The 17,826-nt window shown below is 34.0% G+C and overlaps 2 protein-coding genes across 2 annotated transcripts; one reads left to right on the plus strand and one right to left on the minus strand.

Annotated features, from left to right (window-relative positions):
* Positions 1–498: 498 nt before the first annotated feature.
* LOC141721041 (26S proteasome non-ATPase regulatory subunit 2 homolog A) lies at positions 499–10,263 on the minus strand. The gene is made up of 25 exons (XM_074523773.1): positions 10,025–10,263; positions 9,837–9,937; positions 9,244–9,364; positions 9,099–9,158; positions 8,755–8,822; positions 7,540–7,582; positions 7,381–7,446; positions 7,210–7,248; positions 7,050–7,132; positions 6,360–6,474; positions 6,058–6,132; positions 4,379–4,537; positions 3,828–3,935; positions 3,636–3,740; positions 3,406–3,546; positions 3,226–3,330; positions 2,841–3,062; positions 2,558–2,671; positions 2,268–2,483; positions 2,098–2,157; positions 1,876–1,989; positions 1,674–1,759; positions 1,341–1,449; positions 1,056–1,234; positions 499–973 (listed from the first exon to the last, which is right to left on the minus strand). Exons 1-25 carry the CDS (start codon positions 10,133–10,135, stop codon positions 898–900), a joined length of 2,676 nt encoding a protein of 891 aa, XP_074379874.1. The 5' UTR covers positions 10,136–10,263; the 3' UTR covers positions 499–897.
* Positions 10,264–11,009: 746 nt separating this feature from the next.
* LOC141717168 (signaling peptide TAXIMIN 2-like) lies at positions 11,010–11,777 on the plus strand. Its single transcript, XM_074519276.1, has 2 exons — positions 11,010–11,387; positions 11,563–11,777. The coding sequence occupies exons 1-2, from the start codon at positions 11,272–11,274 to the stop codon at positions 11,684–11,686; spliced, it is 240 nt and encodes a 79-aa protein (XP_074375377.1). The 5' UTR covers positions 11,010–11,271; the 3' UTR covers positions 11,687–11,777.
* The last annotated feature ends 6,049 nt before the right edge of the window (positions 11,778–17,826 follow it).

Consider the following 17,826-nt stretch of genomic DNA (forward strand, 5'->3'; position numbering starts at 1 on the left):
AAATGCGTGTCGGACACTCTCTAAAAAATGTAAACAATTGAAAGGGACGAAGGGAGTATGTTCTAATGTCTCGTTTATTTTTAAAATTACTAATTCAAATAATTGTTTTACCAAATAACTTTATTCAAAATAGTTAATACATTAGCAGTAGCAAATTCAATACCAGGGTAAAGGTCACATTAATATCAGAAAAAAATCACTTGCTGGAACACGATTTTACTGGGGTGTGTGTGATTCAGTTGAATGGAAACTGTATCTAACATTCGAAATAATTTCAGTTTGTTAACTAAATTATAAAATTTTGGTTCGGATTTCAATAGCACTTCTGCTACTATTTCATAATTTGGTTATTAATCATGATTAATCAAAAAAAAATTGAAAATAATATAATGATAATTATAGTTTTCTTTTACCTTTTCTATCAATAAGTGGAAATATATTAAATTACATATACACTAACACGAGGTAAACTTTCAAAGCAAAAACAATATATCCGGATTCAGAAACTGAAAATGAGATCAGCTTTATAATTCATCAGACAACCCGTTCATCTACCGACCCAAGTCCCCAACCAATCACGTACATTATATGACATGAAAGGTGAAAAACTTGTTTTGCACAGAATAAGAGTTGGGAACACCAAAAACTAAAAAAGAAAAAATTGCCTTGACGTCATTACTAGTAAGAATTTTACATCATAATACACAAGTGACTACACATCCTCATCATACTGCTGTTACAAGTTTGTGCTGGCATCCTCCAAGCAAGGGCTTTCGTATGAAAATTTTCCAAGATAGAACTAGTTAAATAAATCAAGCATCACAAACTAGAGTAGTTTGCCAAAAACCTTCATGGTGGCATGGTGCAAATTGCATAATTCAGATCAATCCAGAGTACCTAGTTATCCTCCTTGTAATCTGGATTTTCTTTTAAGATGACAAAGCCCTCCAAAATAGGTGATAGCGGAATGTACCTGCATAAGCCACTGATGTGTCAACAAAAAAGATCAAACTCCGTTAAAACACAAGTCATCAACGGAATATATTATATATTACTTTTCTGTTGCGAGTTCAGCTCTGTCGCCAGCTGCTAAAAGTACAGGGGTTGAATGGGTCTGAAAACCAGTAATGGTTTTGGGTCGACCTGCCTGACCAACAACATCAACAGCCTGGCCAACCCGAACAGGTACAGACAGTGGTTTGAGATTTTCATCCACAGTTAATAACATCCTTGGCTGCAAAAGTAGAACATTCCATATTAGATGACCAAGAATGCATGAACAGGCTGAATCTAGCTAGGACAGTTTTAACATGATAAGATATTGAGGACCCAAAGTCTACCTGCATCGCCAAAACAACGAAGTAAAGAACGTAATGGTATTTGCCTAAAATTATGGCTTTCATATCAAGACAAGCATGTAGCAACGTAACAACTCCAGCAAGTGCCGTCCTGCATGAGAGAAAAACGTTCTTACTTCAAGCTCCATAAAAGTCGCTCCAAGCATGCTTGCATCTCTTGTGCATAGAGCAGAAAGCTCTTTAATTTATAAAGTATTGAGTAGCTTATTTACATAATAGGATTCCGCATTAAAATATTTATAGACCACATGCCCAAGTCATAATTCAATTTCAAGTAAGCTTAAGTTTAATCTACTTGTCAAGGAATTTACTTACGGGGATAATAAAAACCGTTCAGAGTGGTATGGGGAAAGAGTCAACAAGCCCTTTCCCATGTGCACTAGACCTTGAGCAATCCGCACCTGAGCAAGATACAATTTTAAATTGTTATATACAAAAGCAGCTCCACGAAATGAAGATATGGAGAAGGGTGTATAAGCATCTTAATGTGTGTTCAAAAGGAGAGTAGAGAGATTACACAGAAGAGAAGGCTAGCTTCTTTGTAGTAATAACTTGAAAGATTGCGTAGCATGCCTGCTATTCTAGCATTGTTAGTTCCCGCGCCTATCAACCCCAAGGAGACGACAGCTGCCTGTAAATTGAAAGACAAATGCCACTTTCAGTTTTAACCACTAGCTTCTACATTTATTATTATTTTACTGCTGCCAAAACAATATTTGTTAGCAATGCGATAAAATACCATTGCTACTTCTGTATCAGCATCATGACTAAGTCGACTTAATGTATCCATAACGTTGACCTGTTTAAACAATAGAAATAGTAAGTCGATGCATTATAATTGACACAGACAACATAATTTAGCTAGCAGATACAAGTTCCCTATTCACTCAAGTACTGGCCAACTGCTACCTTTGGGTTTGATATGCAGAGGAGCCCAAGAGCCAACGGGACTGATCTTCTGATATTCTGTTCCCCATACTGTAAAAGATGTTCCAAGGAACGAATAGCCATTTCGACACCAAGTTCTTCTGCCATAGATACCATAGCTATTCCAAGTACAGCAGGACCTTGATAGGTTTCCCCCTTCTCAAGATGCTGTGCGCACTGACCAAGGAAGTGTTGAACCTATAAAACAGAAGCACGGTTGGGATCAGGAAATCCTTGCAAATATTTTGACCAAATGATATTTTATTTAATACCTTCAGAACATTCCCTGTTCCGGCATAGGCACAAGAAAGTAAGGTCATATCACAGTATTTTCTGATTTTATCGTTAAATGTTTTAGAAACTTCAGCTGTGGCCTCCACACTTTCCTGTAAACAACAAAGGCAATCACTAATAGATGTTCAGACACAACAAATAATCAAGGCTGCTTAAAATCATCGTTTATCCAAGGTATCAATGGAAGTAAGTATCTTACACACTTGAACAATCAATATTACTAACAATTAAGTAAAAATCACATTATCCCAAAATGTATACCTGTTTTCCAAGATACAGGAGGCCAAGGCCAAGAGGCAAAAAGCGTGTAAGAGGCTCCCCCAACTCTGACTCACTACGATCCATCAATGCAAATATAATTGCCTGTGCTATTTCTTCATTGCAAGAACCAACATAAACCAATCCCAGCGATATTGCTGTGAAAGCAATCACGTCAAGAGGTGCCCTTGAATCTCCTAGGATAGGAGTCAATTTACTACGAATCTATCACATACAACAAAAAAATAAATTAAAGCAATAAATATCATGAAAAGAAATTTCAAATGTCAAAACCGAGCTATTATACGGAAGGATACAAGGGTCCGAATCAAATCATGCTAATAACAAAGGCTCGCAAATCCTTAAAGAAGAAAATAATAATTTTCACCTGTTCATTCTGAGAACCTGCATACGCAAGACCAAGACCCATTATTGCACCGATTCTAATAGATGCCTCCTCTTTGTCAATATAATCAGCAAGAAGCGCCAGTGCCTGACAATAAAAAGTTAGCAGGGTATATGGGTAAGTAGTAAGGGTGGCACATGCACCAAGTACAAGAAAACTCACGGGATCACAATCATTTTTTATGCCGCAGTTCACGATACCAACACCTAGTAATGCACCTGCTATGACATGGTTGTCATTACTATGGAAATACTTGTCAATTTGTGCAAGTCCCGAGTCAACATCCCAAAGCAAAATCATCCCCTAGTTAAGAAGATATTCACAATAAATCACTTAATCCTAGAAAAAGAAAAGGTAATACTACTGTTTGCTACAAATAAAATTACGCATACCAGACTTGCAGCAGCACTAGCCTTTCCATGTTCTTTGTTCTTAAAAAGCCAATTCCCTGATGACCCACCACTCGAGGCCTCTGATGGTATTGTCATTAGCTTGTCCTGCAATGAGAGCAAAAATTATTTTAAAGAAAGGTTCTCAAAAAATAATTAAAAAAATTCTGTGAGATTTGCAGGCCAAGTATTTACTTGACCAAATCCAGCATTCACAAATGCATTAACAAATGTTGCCGCTAGGTTCTGCCTAGCTGAATCCACGGTTGCACTTGCACTAGCCCGCCCATCAAGCAAATGTGCCTGACATTGTAAAATGTTGAGCAACAAGTTAGAAAAAATTAATGCGGTACAGACCTAAAACAAACAAAAGCTTCAAAACACCACATAGGAATATACAACTTCCAATTTGTCAGGTAGAGATTTAGATTTTCCTCAGAATTTCATTTGATTTTCTCAAACAAAAAGAAGCGTGCACAAACAGCAGTCTATGTAAAAAACTAAGAAAAGAATAATATTTCAGCTTTCCAATCTTTTAAAAATGAAAGAACATACTTAAATGTTATAAGCTGCAAAATGAGACATTAAAACCCTTGTCCACTATGATCTGATGAATTTCAGAAATATGGTTGTGTTCCGTAAGTAATAAGTGACCAAAGACAATATCCAAGTAAATTCCAAAACTATCTATAAAAAGGTAGAGCCATTGGCCAAGGGGCCCTAAATATGGCTAAAATATCATATACCTTATAAATGTCCTCAGGAGACTTGGGCTCCATGACTTCTATATCACGAGCAAGGGTAAGATAGCCCTCAGTTAATTTCGTATTGTTGACAATTTCTTGCAGTGCCTCCCTCTCTTCATCATCAGCACACATTTCCTCATCAAGCTCAAAAGTAATTCCCTGCATTAAAGAGTTTTATAAAAACTAGATAAATGAGACAGAAATGTGCCCAAAACTTTGCCATTGTATACAGCTAAATCAACGCAGAAATATTAGATGAATAATTCTAGAGGTCCCAAATTGGCTAAGTAACTCCGACTCTTCTGTTTAGGTTGCCGTACCCGTGTCGGACACTTAGACACTCGGACACGACACTTATTTCGTGTCGGATCCTTTGACTGAAACATGTACACTTTGACAAATTTATTGAGCAAATATTAGTCACACTTAATATTCAAAATAAATCGGTAAGAAGAATGAAAAAAGCAATATTGATATAAAAGTTGAGAAGATCCTAAACTCGTAAAGTTCTTTGGAAAATTAACTCTAATCTAAGTTCTATTGTTACTTTATTCTTAGATGTCTGACTTAACATACTTGTTTATTAGTAAAATATGCCGTGTCCCCGTACCCGTGTCCAAAAATAGGACAGTGTCCCCATGTCCCCAATTTTTAGACTTCTAAAGTCCAACACTCGGATATGTGTCTTGTCCGACACTCCGTACCCGAGCCAGCAAATTGGTACCCAAAATGGATCCCAAATGCCACGTGTTGTGGTCTGATTGGCTACAAATTAATTAATAATAGTGGACCCCTGCATTCACATAAATTCCATCAATAAAAACATCCCAAATTGCCAAGTCAACAATGCCACATCATTTGGGACCAAATTTTGGTACCCAATTTGGTACATCTAGCACTACTTATATTAGATATCTCAAACTCACCAACCTTACCTTAATACTATGACTTTTTTTCATTTTGTTATGAATGTATTACGACAAACTACTGTAATAAGAATGAAATATTTGATTGGCTCTACAATCTGGCTTCAAAAATTATAATCACCACAAATGAAATGGACATATGGAATTGAGGATATATAGAGGGGAGTGGAAATATATAAATTTCTAATTACAAAAAAGAAAGATAAATACAACTAATCCGCTTAATAATTTACAAGGGAAAATTGGCTGCCCTCAACAAAAATAAAAATAACAAGTGCAATTTCGCTCTCCCAAAACAATTTTATTGGGTCTGCTACGGAGTATGCATTCCTATTATTGTGAACTGTGAAATTCTATCAGTTTAAAAACATATTATATTAGAAAGAGTAGTGCTAGAGGTACCAAATTGGGTACCAAAATTTGGTCCAAAGGACGTGGCACTGCATACTTGACAATTTGGAATGATGTTATTGACGGAATTCATGTGAATGCATGGGGTCCACTAATATTAATTAATTTATAGCCATTCAGTGCATAACACGTGGCATTTTGGATCCATTGAGGTATAACCAGCCAGACAACATTTCATAGACAACATTATGACATTATTCATACTAGAGATATTTACACAGCATTTGTGGAAAAGCTGTTATGAAAAAACCACACGAATAACGATAAAGGCTACCACAAAAAACAAAGTATAAACAAGCATCAAAGCATTAAGAAAAAGACGTCCTAACATTGCGAACTTACATGCCGAGCAAGAATGTAACAAAACTGCTTCTTCCTCAGCATATCACTGCAAGAGGTAAAAACCTGCTTCACATACTGTCCAAAAAAACAGTGCATCAGAAAATTGTATATAAGGATATTAAAGAAATTTATTGATATAAATGCTTTAATGCAAATTTTTTATTGCTACAAATAAAATACAAAAACCAGAAAGAAGAATCAAGTTGACAGTTAAGATTTATGGTTCACTAATTTATGACCACAACAGAAGTGTAAACTTGCTTAAAAAGGAAAACTAATCAAGAGTTTTTGTCCTCACTAACCTGCATGTTATCCAAAAACAACGCGATTTGAAGAGCCCTGGGGTATTCTTCAAATTTCATATATATCATATACCCAATATCAAGGACTAGTACATCATCTGGTCCAGGAAGGTATCTGCAAGACAAAGCAATTATGAGCAAAGAAAGGTTCTGGTACATATGACAAAAAAACATGTGCAAAACAAAGATGAACATATATAATTTCAAAATATTTTAACGTTAAATCACCAAAGAGACACCTTACTGGTGTCCTGGCACTTATGAATGTCATGGAGTCCTGACAACATTAGTCATCAGTATCTTAAATATTATATGTTGGTTAAACAAAGCCAATTAGTCAAATACTGGCAGTTTGTTAGCAATGGCCAAAATGTTAAGGCCTTACTTGTATATAGACTAGCTTTTATTTAAAAAAATATATTTAGAACTATTTGATCTGTCAACGAATATGTGCTGTTTCTAAATTCTAACACTATAATCCTAGAATCTACATCTTCATTTGTACCTACTCGAATTTAGCATCGTATTATTACTATTCAATTTATAAAGATAAAGATGAATACTTAATAGCCACTTCACTTGACATTAATCGAACATTCGACATTTACCGTAGTTGGGTCATGGGTGTGCATGATCAAATCAAAGATTTAACATGATCGGCATTACTTAACAAGGAAAAATTCCACTTACTTGGCTGAACTGGTGAGGTAGAGACATGTCCTTTTATAATTTGTCTTGTCAACATGGTCCATTAATAAATCTAGGTCTTCAACCTGGATACATTTAATACATCACTAAGATACATAGCTAGAAGAGGGGAATAGCACAATGGAATCTGGAAAAGCAGTACCTCCATCAGAAGATCGACAGCCTCAGGCTCGGCATTATGCTGCAATGCAGAAAGATAACTAAACTTTTAAAAAATATCACACAGACTGCATATTATAAGGTGAACAGCCAAGTCAATCCACAGTTGTACAGAAGATGCAAGCACTTGTATCGTCAAGCAAATAACTTGTACCTTCATATGAAATGCAACAATTTGTTTAACAAGATCCATTAAATCATCATTTGTGGCCTCTTCACTCTGCAACAGTTCATATAAACAGAATCAACACGTGTTTAACCTTTTCTCAAGAAAATACCAATATCCACACATCCAGAAAGTAGAAATACAAACCTGTCGTTTCGTATACTCTTGTGCAATTTCTCCAGCCAAGTTCCTATCACAACAAAACATCGTAAAACAAATATTTTAATAGAACAAAATAGTATTCAGTAAATATCTAGAAACATTTAAAATTTTAAAATAAACAATTGGTTGAAGACGAGATGTTTAGCACTCCTACTACAAATTCCCGTAAGGTTGGCAAAAAATCTAGCCACTTAAATGACCTGGTTACAGAATCAAGTCAGTTCACTAATATGTAAATAAAGAACTCTTTATGAGATGAGGAGCAAAGAATGAAATAGTTAATTTGTATTTATTCAAGAATGACAATATAATATGAAATTTATTTATATCAGACAAGTAGATTATTAGGATAGGTAGATTATTATAGACAATCTAGGTTAGCAATAGTACACGATAATAGGCAGCAGATTGATGTTTAAAGGCACATATCTACCGGAAGTAGTTTCCTTAATATTAAACATATTTTTAGGATACTACTATACAAGGAAGCAATTTTTAATTATGTTTACTTTTTTAACTCAAGATTGAAACTGAAATTCTTGACGTTGATGTGAACAAGAAAAGTGGCATCAATATTGACATATGGTGAAACATAATAACTTCATTGCCCATTTGAAAATACTAATGTATCAAGATAACTTTTTTCTCCTTGCTGGGATCTGGTGGTTCTGCGATAAATCGCCTAAATCCATCTTTGTTATGTAATATATTCATTCATTCCATCATTTTAATTGTTGTCCTGTGTCAATGTCGCATTAAACAAAAATCGGCCAGCTGAGAAAAGAAGTAAGAAACTAAAATCGGCATCACAAAAGTCATGTCCCCAAGGCTATCTTTGTTAGAGTTTCTATCCTACAGTCCCTTTGTTTTAATTGTTGTCCAACATCAAAACTCTCATGCTGAATATTGATGGAAGAAGAATTAACAAAGTACAATAATGGCAGAATAAAAGTCATGTGCAACTAGGTAAAATACTAGTTTATTTTTAAGGTCATTGGTTGATGGGATTTTAATCCGCTTGATAATAATCAGAACCTCGTCCCCATTTTAGTTGGTTATAACATGATGCCCCATGATTTTCCAAATCACACTCATTCTCATTCCATTTATTCCCATTCCCATTAACATAAAGGCAACCAGAAAACTTAAGTGACCCAATATCGAACTATACATCGTAAGGAAATGACGGAAGATACTCACCTGACATACTCATGTCCCCATGAACCAATATCACCTTCAGAACCCAATAATCGGTATTTCAAACTCTCCTAAAATTGCATGGAAATAGCAATTAGTAGACAGAAAAACAAGATGATATTCACGTAGTATAAAGAACATGAGCGGAACACCAGCAATTCACTTATTGCATTGAAACTATAATATGAAATGTTGATGAATTATCAATACATAATGTGCAAGCCCAAACTATACGCATCCCCTGACAACAATCTCCTGAGCTTCTATTAAAGATTCAAGGTCAAATGGAAACCTATATGATTAAGAAAAATGACTTGAGCGCAAATTAAAATTAAATATATATCTACCCGTTCTCCTTCAGCCGACATGGTCAAAGCCAAAACTGAAAGTATGTCTGCTAGTAGTTTCTGCAACAAAAAAAGATGTATCAGACAAAACAAAATACATATTCATATTCATGGTTAGGTTCAGCCTAGCAAGACACTTATATACCTTCACATCAGAAGTTTCCATAGTTTCATAATGTGCTTTTAGTGTTCCATAATGAGGACGCAAAAACTTTAATGGCTTTGGGACTGAAGTCATGGAGCTTGTTGAAGTCCGAATTTCCTGTCTACATTGCAAAATAAACATAAAATTATACAGTGTATACATTCAAGTATTAAAAAAAAACTTTATCGTAACTGCTGTAGACCGTAGACCATTAGCAAATAAACAGTAAACCAAATGCTCCAATTCATTAAATTACATATATCAACCAATGTAAAGTCAAAATCATTTGTGAAAGTGAAAACATAACTCAAATCCCTAATACTTACCTCCTAACGAACAGAACAAGAGACCATAAGTGAACTAAAACAAATTGCTAAATATACACACAATAGTATACAAGTCCAGTACCTAAAATCGTATTTCTATCCATATGTAACTGATTCTATAACAATACACACACAAAACACTTACATTACTCTCACCGATTAAATTTACAATCCAAACTATGCATCGATAGAACTACACATACTAAAAAATAAAATGTCCTAAATGATTAAATCCCGACATAAAATCCCAAACTTCAAACTCCATACCTCATGCTTTCGAGCGCAACCTTCTGCAAACCAGGATCAGATTCCTGAACTCTCTCGACATACAATTCCAATTGCTGCTTCAGTGCCAAATCTTCCTCAGACTACAATTAACCAACAAAATCATCAAATTCACCAAAAATACAGAAAAATCATGAAAACAATCAAAAAACACAAATCAAACAGCTTACGAGATCCTCGTCTTTCTTATCGTCCTTCTTTTTGAGATCCTTGGAAGCTTTGAGCGATGCATCGTCACGTGCAGCTCCGCTTCCGCTAGCGCTGTTTGGATCTGGTGCCATTGCGAAGGTTCTAGAAGGTTGAGGATTGAGAATCGAAGAGGAGTGTTAAATGAGATTATTGTGTTTAATTGAAAACCTAGATATACGAGAGAGAAGAGTTTCGTTCTGGCCAAGAAAAGAAAAGGTTTTGGAGACTTTGAGTCTGGATTTTAAGTGAAAGGTGAAAGTTGGGTTTGGGCTCAGTGGATCGGGTCAGAATTATGGGGCTTTTTTAAGCTGGAGTTGTAAATTGATGGTCCGATAGGCTTTTGGTTTTGAATATTGTTGTTGGATCCGATAGGAAAGGCCTTACAGTTATTTTTTTTTATTATTCTTTTGTTTTACTTAAAAGAAAATATTTTTAGTGAATGTTTATTTTATTTTTTTTACTATTGTGTGTAAATTATGAGTGATGTGCGAGTTGCGAGTAATTATAAAAAATATGTATTGGCATATGAATGGTCAGTCAATTATGAGTATAATTATAAAAAATAATTATTGGTGTTAGGAATCCGGAATGATAAGATAATCATTCTTACATGTCAAAATGATGAGTTTAATAATTTATATTTTTCGCGCTATTACCACCGTCCACAGCCTTATAAATTAAATAAAAAAACTCAAAATAAGTAATTTATTTTACTTTTAGAAATTTCCCCAAGACGCTGAATACATTTTTTGAAATGATAAATGCTACATCCTAGCTGTATTGGTTTGGGGCACATGTTTGTTAGGCTATGTGTATGTAACATTGTTTTTTGAAATAAAGATAAAAAAAAAATAGCAGCGAAAAAGACGGCACGTGATATTAGCGATTTTATGAATTAAAAAAAGTACAGTAATTTGAGACAACAAAACATGATGGGATTGGGGTACATGAGAAGCAATAGTTAGTGGTGGAAGCGAATAAAATGTGAAGTCCTGTAATCTCAAAACTACCCATTCATATCCCTCATCCAAATTACGAAATTCAACGGTCGCAATAAGGTTAATATCGTCAGTTACATAATAATAACTCCAGGCATTGCACGCCGTCTCTACTATAACCGGGATCATAGCAAAACTCAATAATCTGGTCTGTACTAGTAAAATACTAGTATTTCTTTTCGAATTGTGAAAATTTTTAGTCAAACAAGCGGAGCCTGAGATTCGTAAGAATGGGAGATGGAGATGGAAATTGCGAATGCAGGCCCCTGGGTTTCTTAATAGGATTACCATTTGCAGTTCTAGCTCTGATTTTATCTCTACTTGGTGCTGTTATCTGGATCCTTGGGTAAGCCATATCTTACAATTTTTACTTTCGCTCTTTTCAAATTCCTTTTTTATAATTTACATGTATATGAATGCAACTGATTAATCTGTTAATAATTTGTAAAATTAGACAACCCCCTTTATGTAGATTATTATAGAGTTGGTTATCTAATTAGTACTTATGATGGGATTGGCAGATCTATAGTGAGTTGTGTGTGCCCGTGTTGTTGCTGCTGTGCCGGACTTTTGAATCTGGCTGTTGCCCTTGTTAAGCTTCCCATCAATGTAGTCAGATGGTTCACCAAAAAAATCCCTTGTTAAATTTTGTTTACTCCTTTCAATTCATTTGATGAAGTTTGTAAGTTACTTTCTGTCAGGTTTACTCTATGCAGATTCTTATTGCTAAATACTACTCCCTCTGTACCTCCCATTTGTTTATATTTTCCTTTTTTTGGATGTCCCTTTCAATTGTTTACATTTCAAAACTTTTCAAAAATGGTAAGGTTTTATAATTTTTAAAATAACTACATCCACTACTTTTCTCCACTATAATCACTTTATACATATAATATTAATCGGTATCACTACTTTACTCACTTTTTTAACTTTCCTGCACTATTTTATCATTTTTCTTAAACTCCGCGCCCCATAAATATTTGGGTGGGACGGAGGGAGTATAAACCGATTTTATTTTTTTCGAGTTACACGCACTCAATTATCTTCTTTGACAGAGTTGGACCATTCATCCGTATTCGACCCCTTGTCTAGATAAGGGGTAATAGGCTAAAACATAATCTGACCTGAAACTTGCAACTGGTAACTGAACTCAAAAAATTTGCATTCGACTAATTAAATATAAACTTGCAATTAACTAACTGAACTGTTAAAAAGTTGCAATTAAATTATTGAACTGATGGTCAACTTGCAATTCGGTAATCAAAGTTAAAAAATTATAAAATAACACATATTTTCATTTATATACATTTATTTAATCAATTAAATTAATAATTTAGTTTTTAATATAAAAAATAACAATTGAAATCAAATTTTTATTTATCGAAAATCATTAAAATGAAAATCGTGTTTTAAATATTATATTATAGTATTCACGGTTAGATTTAGGTTTTGTTTGGAAGTTAGTTTTTTGAGATAAAATTAGCTTATTGGATTAAATTAGATGTTTGACCAAATGAAAAAGATAATATTGGTGCTTGGTAGTTAGCTGATTGAAATGACTTTTTCGTCCCAATAAGTGGGTTGTCAAAAAAATTCGAAAAATCCGATATTCGTTGAAAAATCCGCATTTGTATTCAAAATAAAGCGAATATTATGTGTATCTGAAACAAAACGGATATTATCCGTATTCGAATCTGACGATTGCAGATACATATACGGATATAAGCATATTCGTATCCGATAATATCCGAGTCCAAATAAATATAGTTTAGATTTAAATATTTAAATAATTTAAAAATATATTATATTAAATTTATAGTGTATTTATGTGTATATATACACAAATTTATATATATTTATATATATTAAATATTATGTTTATTTTTATATAGTTCCAATTTGCAAGTTTATTTTTATTCAGTAACCCTAGTTACAAGTTTTTATTAACCTAGTAATGTAAATGCAAGTTGGGGTTGAGTTCAGTTTTGTAAATTACAACTTCAGTTTTTATTATGTTAGTGATGTTAACGGTAGTGACCTAAATGCAAGTTTTAATTTTTTGAGTTATATAAATACAAGTTTTTTGAGTTCAGTAATCCAATTGCAAGTTTTAGGTCACTTCGATTATGTTTTAACCTATTAGCCGGTCTAAACAAGGAGGAAAATATTAGTATATCAACAGGTGTTGGGTATATAGTATTCACTTTTTTATTTGCTAAATAAAAATATAGTACTACTATTATTCCTTTGCAATATTATAAAAAACGGAAATTCAAATTAATCGGCAGAGAAAATGTCAGATGCATTTTTAAGATTTTCATTATATTTAATTCAATACCCTTATATCATTACTAATTTATAAATTAATATGTATTCATCGTATTATATAATTTATAGTTATATTAATTTAATTAAATTATATATTATATGTAATAATTTATTTGTAATATATCGATCAAAAATATTCATAACGATTAATCGAATTTAAAAAATCGGTTCAAACACGTGTCTTGTAATAACGAATTAATTGGTAATTAATCCATAAAATCGGAAACTTTTAGAACCACACGCTCATCTGCTCATCTGTGTTTTGCTTCTTTCTAACGTTAGTGTCCAGTCTCCTCTTTACTTTTGTAGTCGGTTTTATTTTTATTATTTTGATTTCACTAAACTACAATATGATTGCTAAAGTATGGCTACGGGTAGGGGTGTATAAATGAATCGCTCAACCGCATTAACCGCTCGCAACGATCGCAACTGAACCGTATTTTGCGGATAAACGCTAAACACGGGTTGATTGCGGATGAAAATTTTAATAATCGCTTATTTTCGATTTGGATGTAGTTTTAAATTTTTGAAAATCGCAAAATTGCAACTGCAACCCGTAAAATATATTTATAATAAAATATAGTTTATATTATATAACAAATAAGTAAACACATTTATTGTTAAATACTATAATATTAATAGATTAACACTCCTACTGTTATTACTTCAAGCCTAGTCCAGTTTCAAGTTTCAAGTCTCAAGATTTAAGTTTATTTAGTCAATTACCGACTCGCCCATTACCCCCATAACTCTATTAGCTGCATATCTACCTCTCAAGTCTCATATACTATATCTGAGACTCTATTCATTACATTATATTTTTCAATTTGTATTTCTCAGTGTTAACTTATAAAACAATTCGAACCTAAATTTTACTAAATTTTATATTTAGTTGTGATTCTTAATATTTTATATACAGTGGTTGAACCGCAAATCGAATCGCAATAATCATAAATTCGCAATCGCTTCGGGTGTTTGTTTAGACTTTTACCCCAAAACTGATATTATCTGAATTTCGTACACCCCTAACTATGGCCTATGAGTAAAAATCAACAGAGTCATCCACATCGAACCAAATGATATTAGACCGAATAGATTTCGAACCAAAAAAGCTTAGTTTGGTTTGATTTTCAGATCTAAACCATATTTTTTTACTTTTTTTACTAATTAATTACACATGCACACAGCATGAGTCAAATTATTGAACTCTCACAAAGGGACAAGAGCTCAACCCCAACTTTTGTTATCCTGAATCACACTTTCTATTTTTATCAAACTTAAAGATACTTATGGGTAACAATATAGAGAGAACTACCTTATGTAGAATTTCATAGAAAATCATTATATTTTTTTGGTGCATATTAGGGGCTAAGCCCCAATAAAAAGAACTAAATAGAAGTTAAATGTGGTAAAGGTAAACCTGCAATATCTCCCTGAAGAATATGCCCAAGATCTTTGGGAGCACTTTCGGAGATTATAACTCTCTCAGCTTGATGTTTGCAAGTCAATCAGCTGGTTTATTCCTCTCTCGAAATCAGTGAACTATATCAACATCCCATGACTTTTCTTTAATCAACTCACGACACTTGTTAACAAGGTGAGCACATTCACACCCATAAGGATCATCATTTTGAAGGGCTAAAACTACGGCTTGGTTATCCATTTGAATTACATGCTTACGAATACATAACCCTTTTGATAACTCTAGCCGGTTAACTATAGCTCTCAAATTTGCACGGAAGGATGTACAAATACCAACTTTGGCAGAGAAAGCAGAATGAAAGAAGCCCATGCAATCCTGAATTATACCTTCACCACCAGCAGGTACTGGACTCCCTTTAGCAGCACCGTTTATATTTAACAAAAACCATTCAGAAGGTGGTGCTTTCCGTATCACAAAAATCTCTTTCTGTTAGATATATTTTATAATGTCATGGCTAATATGATTTATGTTTAGTTTTCAGATCTTACTTAAACAGGATAAATCAGTACTTACTGGAAGTCAGGACTTAAGGATATCAGTACTTATATTATCAGGAGATAATCATCAGAAGATGGATATCAGAACTTAAGTGCTGGAGTATGTTCAGATAAGGATAGTAGCTGATTAAAGGAAAGAAGATCGAGATAAACATAAGAAGAGATATGCATTAAGAAGGAGTTCCGTGAAGAATGGAATACTTGGAAGAAAAGATATCTGATTGATATATTTTAGGAAGCAGAATTATATTCCATATCAATTAGCGATTATCTTGTAACTGTGTAGTATATAAACACAGATATAGGGTTTACACTATAAGTGTTATCATATTCGAAGAGATTATTCATTGTAACCCTAGCAGCTCTCGTGATATTTGTTCATCACTGAGAGGTAACAGTTCCATACTGTAACAGAATTTATTGTTTCAATAAAGTTTGTTTTCTGTTACTTGAAATATTAAAAGTTCGATTTGATTGTATTTTACACTGTATTCACCCCCTCTACAGTGTGTGTGACCTAACAAGTGTTATCAGAGCCTATCTGTTAACATACATACAGTTAAAGATCTAAACACAATCATGTCTGACACAGAAACTCTAACTAAGCCTACCAAAACTGAAGAACCTCCAAAGACACAAATTCAAAGTCGGTATGAAACCATCAGAGTTCCCATACTGAGACCATCTGAATATGCCATATGGAAGGTGATGATGACCATGTTTCTGGAAGCTACAGATCCAGAATAACTTGATAGAATCAAGGAAGGGCCTCACAAACCAACCAAGCTCGCTGTTGCAGTTGCAGGTGAAGCAGCAAAGACCGTACCAAAGGAGAAGAGTGATTATACTGCTGAAGATATCGCATCAATTGCTAAGGATGCTAAGGTACGACACTTACTGCATAGTGCCATTGATAATGTAATGTCAAACAGGGTAATTAACTGCAAGACTGCTAAGGAGATATGGGATGCTCTGGAAACAAGGTGTCAGGGAACTGATATAATTAAGAAGAACAGGAAGACAATACTCACTCAAGAGTATGAACACTTTGACTCAAAGGCTAATGAGTCATTGACTGATTTATATGATAGATTTGTCAAACTCTTGAATGATCTGTCACTGGTTAATAAGGAGTATGATCATGAAGATTCAAACCTTAAATTCCTGTTAGCTCTTCCTGAATGTTGGGATTTGAAGGCAACAACAATAAGAGACAACTACAGTCTTGATGAAACAACTCTTGATGAAATTTATGAAATGCAAGACTCATGAACTTGAGATGGAACAAAGAAGCAAGAGGAAAGGAGGAAAGCCAAGGACAGTTGCTCTTAAGGCTGAAGAAGAATCCCCCAAGGCAGCTACCTCAAGAAAAGACAAGGGTAAAGCTCTTTTCACAAAGTCTGATACTGAGTCATCAAGTTCTGAAAGTGATGATGACTCAGATTCTGAAAGCTTGCCTGAGACTGATGCTGATGAGGAGATGATGAAGCTGTGTGCTCTTATGGTGAAAGGGATCACAAAGATTGCATACAGGAAGTTCAGGAAGGGAAAGAAGTTTTCCAGGAAAGGCACAAGTTCTGATAAGAAGAATTTCAGAAGATCTGAAGACAGAGGAGGAAAGTCTGATAGAGGAGATTATACCAATGTCAAATGATATAGCTGTGGTGAGAAAAACCATATATCTCCTGATTGCAAGAAAGTAAAGGGTGACAAAGGCAAGGCTCTTGTCACAAAGCAGAAAAGCTGGACAGACACCTCAGACTCTGAAAGTGAGGAGAACTATGCGTTGATGGCAAATGCTGATAAAGAAAGTGCTGAGAGCAGTTCTGAAGCTGCTGAAATAAAGGTACCTCAGACTACTTATGATTTTCATACTGATGATATTAATGAGTTGAGAAGATATCTTAAAACCATGTTTGTTAGTTATAGAGATCAAACTTTAACATGTGAAAGATTAACTTCTGAAAATCTTGCTTTTAAGAAAAGAAATGATTTCTTAGAAAAAGAGTTAGTTATGTTCCATCAAACTCAAAAGAATAGAGATGATGCTTTTTATGTTAGGGATGAAGTGCTAAAATTGAATGAATCTCTAAAAACTGAGTTAGAAAAGGAAAGAGAGATTATCAGGACTTGGACTAACTCTGGCAGAACAACTCAAAATTTGCTAAGTAGTGAAAATTGGAAAGAGGGCTTAGGTTATGGAGAGGATAAGAATGATAAAGGAACTGTAGAAATTAAGCCTGTTGTTAAGCAAAAGCCAAAGTTAAAACATGTTAAGTTTGTAACTGTAAAGTCTGATAATGATAAATCAGAAGTTAGAGAGGGATTAACTTCTGACAAACTAAAACAGGAAAAGACAGTTGAAGTAAACATAGGCTTAATGACTAAGAAGCAGCTTAAGCATAAGCTGAAAGATGTTAAGAATGCAAACAAGGTAAAATCACCTAGGAAAAATAGGAATGGAAAGGAAGGTGTGA

The sequence above is a fragment of the Apium graveolens genome, chromosome 4 (assembly GCF_009905375.1).
Source record: "Apium graveolens cultivar Ventura chromosome 4, ASM990537v1, whole genome shotgun sequence".
In the NCBI taxonomy this organism is placed as follows: domain Eukaryota; kingdom Viridiplantae; phylum Streptophyta; class Magnoliopsida; order Apiales; family Apiaceae; genus Apium; species Apium graveolens.